The 4516-nt window shown below is 36.1% G+C and overlaps 1 protein-coding gene across 1 annotated transcript in view; it reads right to left on the reverse strand.

Moving 5' to 3' along the window:
* Positions 1-4516, reverse strand: part of abcc1 (ATP binding cassette subfamily C member 1 (ABCC1 blood group)) — an 86546-nt gene that overhangs the window by 39163 nt on the left and 42867 nt on the right. Inside the window, exons 15-16 of the mRNA XM_015041254.1 lie at positions 2818-2994; positions 2231-2398 (exon numbers count right to left, since the gene is read on the reverse strand). Of these exons, the coding sequence (XP_014896740.1) occupies positions 2231-2398; positions 2818-2994 (345 nt within the window). The remainder of the gene's footprint in view (positions 1-2230; positions 2399-2817; positions 2995-4516) is intronic.

A 4516-nucleotide genomic window follows, 5' to 3' on the forward strand; every position in this document is an offset into this window, starting at 1 on the left:
TCTCACATTGAGGTAAAAGCTAATATTAATGGCACTTAATGACATTTTCATAACTGTTACTTGTTTTACTTTACTTAATGACACTGTAATAACACTTAATGACATATTTATAACTGGTGCTATTTGTTCCACTTTAGTTGATGTAAAAGAAATTGTTAATGAGCCTGTTATTAAATCATTTTACAGTGTAATAAAGCTTAATGAAATCTTTATTGCTTGTCCTACTAGCTTTGCTTTATTTCAGGGAGTGGAAATTTTAATTACTATTTTGTTAAAGCTTTTGCTAGTATAATAATTAAATCATTATGACTACTATTGTGACAAATTTATGTCAGATCATGATTTCTTGGTTAATGACAAGTTGTCATAAAAACATTTTGAATAATGTTAACTTTGTATTAAAAGTGTCATGATTTACCGAATGACACTTTATGACAAGTCATAAATATTCATGAAGGCTTATTCATGTTCATGACAGATGTTACGTCATGTTTATGACAGTGTCATGACAGTCTTATTCACACCCCTTCAAATAAAGTGTTACCCAAAAACTTTTACAGCCTTGACCTAAATGTTTTCTCTGGAGCAAATTTATTGTACATTTAAGTGCTGTATTGTTTGCTACTGTGTATTATTTCTGAAAGTTTGTGTGTTCATTTCTCAGTTTTACCCTACTCAAACTTGCTTCAGTAAAGAGTCTTCGTAAGCCCTCTTGTCTGTGTGGTCATTTTGGAGAAGAGTTTTTCTGAATGTCGACTCCAACAAGGCGATGGAGGTTGAGGACACGACAGCGCCTGTTTTAGTACGCAACGCTGGTACATTTAGATGCACTAAAACCCCATATTTGAATCCTACCTTCATAAAATAGACATGGTAGCACATGTTGATCTACCATAACTCCATCAAAATATCCTACTTGGTAAATATGTGGGCAGCACATTTACTAAAGCAGATTCCTTCATTTGGATATTGTTATAAAATATAGAGGTAGCACATGTTGATCACTAAAACTCCATCAGAATATCTTACCTGGTAAATGTGTGGGAAGCTCATATTGGTACATTAAGACAGTGCATAAGAATATCTAAAATAATAATATTTAAATATTAAAAATATTTTAAATACAGAGGAGTTTGTAAGAATGAAAGAGTATGAGAAAGGGGAACATGTTTTTATTGAAATTAAACACAGACATCTACAAAAATACAGATCCCTGCAAAAGTTTTATGGCAGTCTTTATCCAATGCAGTGCAGCCAAAACATGTCCATCGAACTGCGCAGGTCACTGTGCACCTGAAATGATAGGGTATGCTTAATATAAAATGATATTACGCTGTAGACATAGACAGATACAATTCCGCATAATATCACTAAACATGCTCTATTTAGCACGGTTTAATTTAATTTAATTTTTTTATTAAACTAAAATATTCTAAAGTGTAATGACAAAATAGCCCACAAAAACAATGCAATAGGTCCTGATTCATGTGGTTGATGCCAAGCAATGACTTTTGTGTTCACAGTATACAGCATAGTAACAACACTGCAGACAGCAAACTGAAGCCATTTACAAATATGCTGTCTCTTATCTAAACTTAAAACATTAAGTAATACAGCAGCTTAAGGAAAGCCAGGTATAAAATAAATTAATTAAAGCTTACCTTTATCTTTGATGAAATAAAACAGACAAAACGAAACCTCCATGGGTAGGACATATAGATAAGAAATCTGCTGAATAAACAATATGACGTAGCATCGATGTGTGCATGTGCCTTACCACAAGGCAGGACAGATTGATGGGTAGCACAGATAGTTAGAACACCGGTTATGGGCTGGGAACATACTGATGGAGAAGTGCAGACTGATGTAAAACCACAAAACTGGAAAAAAGTTCTGGTACGCAGTGAATGCTGGAAAAAAGTACCGATACACTCAAAGATAAAATTTAGGGAGTTTTCACACCTAGAATTGGCTCCATTAGGGACAAAAATGGCAACATTTGCTACATTTTTCAGCTGGTGCAGTTTGCTTTCACATTGTAATGTGCCAAACCACAAACCAAGCGCTTGGAAATCCCTGTTCTGTCACGCGCCTGTGGTAGCATTGCACGAACAACAAATGAAGGAAAAGAAACCTTTACAGGGAACCTATAAAGAAAACATGAGCACTTCCTTCTTCATGAAATGTAAACAAAAATGGAGTGGGCTCAGATTCAGGTTGGTTTACCCACCTTGTCCCTCAGTATGCCCCGTGGGCCAATGACATAATCGAAGATGTGCTTTCCAACATGAGCATCAACAGCAGACAGTGGGTCATCCAGCAAGTATACAGCACGGTCACAATACACTGCTCTGGCCAGGCTCACCCGCTGCTTCTGGCCACCAGACAGATTCACTCCCTAAACACAGAATGGGTAAGGAACTGAAATGAAAACATCTCGGATGCTACACAGAATTAATTACTTTTGGCTTTGGCATCACATAGAAAAAATGTTACTGCTTATCTATGGAATCAGCTCCAGAATGAGCAACATTAAAAATCTTTAACTGAGCAAATGCCTAATATTTCAGATAGTCAAAACAGCTGAATGAGTACATCCCTGATATTCCTGCAGATATTTAAGTATATTTTTTCATGGGACAACAATGACAAAAATGACACTTTGACATAATGAAAAGTAGTCTGTGTGCAGCATATGTAACTGTGTAAATTTATTCTTCCCTCAAAAATAACTATATATACAGTCATTAGTGTCTAAATGCTATATACTATGTTATGTTATAGTGATTAATGGACAGACAGATCCTCAGTCAATACCTTCTCTCCAATCTCCGTCTCATCCCCAGCAGGGAGAATCTCCAGGTCTGGCTGGAGAGCACACACTTCCACCACATGGTTGTACCAGTCCTCCCTCCTCTTCTGACCAAACATGATGTTTTCTTTTAGTGTGGAGTTCTGGATCCAGGCCTGCTGTGGAACGTAAGCCACAGAACCCTGAAGGCAACATAAATGTACACAGATTCATATTAAATCATCTCATTTTCAGATTAAATTTCACATTATTATTTCAGACAACAACCTTCGCTTTAAACCCAGGACATCATATATAGTGCTTTACACATTTTTACACTGTCACATTACAACCACAAACCTACTTTATTTTACTATTTACTTTTTCCAACAGCTTTTATCAAAAATCCTGAAAAGCGGCCTGTGAAACGTTCATCCAGGCAAGGCAGGAGAATTCTACAAAACTCTTGAGCTTTCTGATACTATATGTTCTGCTCTATGGGTGAAATTTACTAGTCAGTCTACCTTCTGCCCTACACTTATGCAAACGGTTGGTCCATATGAGTTTACTGTTGAAATGCATAGCTAGACTCTCTAAACTCTTAATGAAAAAGATTTTTCTGGGCCCAATGAAGAGATGGAGTCTTATGGAACAGATCACTGTTGTTTAAGCTTGATGCCACCTCAGATCTGCATAGAGATTCTGTTGCATTCTGATGGTGAAATCATCAGAATGCAACAAATAGTTCTTCTTAGTCCCAAAACTTGCCTTATTTTCATGAGGCATGTGATAATGATGGAGCAAAAACAAGAGCCTAGGTGGATGTTCCTTAAGGATAGTTCATCGGTAAATGTTCACATATCAATTCTGGTGCCATACCTAGTCAAAACCCCCTGTTATATCCATGGGAGCAACACACTTCATTACTTCTGTCAATAGTGTTCAGAACTGTAAGAATATCGGCTGTACTGAGGTATAGCCTGATTATCAGATATATCCCATTATGATGGGACAGACATGCTCTTTCGTACTCTTTATGTGCTTTGTTACCTTAGCATAATTTTGTGGTTGTGACAAAATATCAGAAAGCTTAAGAGGTGTGAATATTTTTGCACAATACGATAAACTACACATAATGCTATAGACTACCCACAAGACTATAGGCGTGTCGTCACTTGCATAAGATCCCCCTCACTCTGTCACCCCCTTCTGGAGCTTGCCGACAATGACTACTATTCGTTTTAGCTTTTAAGTTGTCAACATAACGCACTAAATCTTAAATGTACGCCTGATATATAAAAGAAAAAGGGATGCAGTGTTTTGCTAGTTATTGTCAACACTACGACAACTAGATAACACGGTCAGGAAAAAGTTTTAATAAAAATAAATTGTGAGAGTTAGGGTAGGTCAGTTATGATAACTTCACTTCGACAATGTCAACATGTAGATATTCTGCAAGAGTTTTGTGTTTCAGTTAAATTAAAACAAAATAAGCCAACCCATACACCAACTTTCTGACAGATCATTAGTAGAGCAGGTATTTCAATTAGTTAACTACCACATTGGTAGTTAATCTACAACAGTGATCACTTATTAATAATCGTAAATCGCAAAATTGCAAAATAAACATCAAGCTAAATTAACATAAAACTAATGGACTGAATGTTCTGTTCTTTGTGAGGAAAATTAATTTAGTTAACGCAATTGTGTGTATGTATATATATA

The sequence above is a fragment of the Poecilia latipinna genome, unplaced genomic scaffold (genome assembly GCF_001443285.1).
Source record: "Poecilia latipinna isolate Pla-1442-1.1 unplaced genomic scaffold, P_latipinna-1.0 Scaffold544, whole genome shotgun sequence".
Taxonomy (NCBI): Eukaryota; Metazoa; Chordata; class Actinopteri; order Cyprinodontiformes; family Poeciliidae; genus Poecilia; species Poecilia latipinna.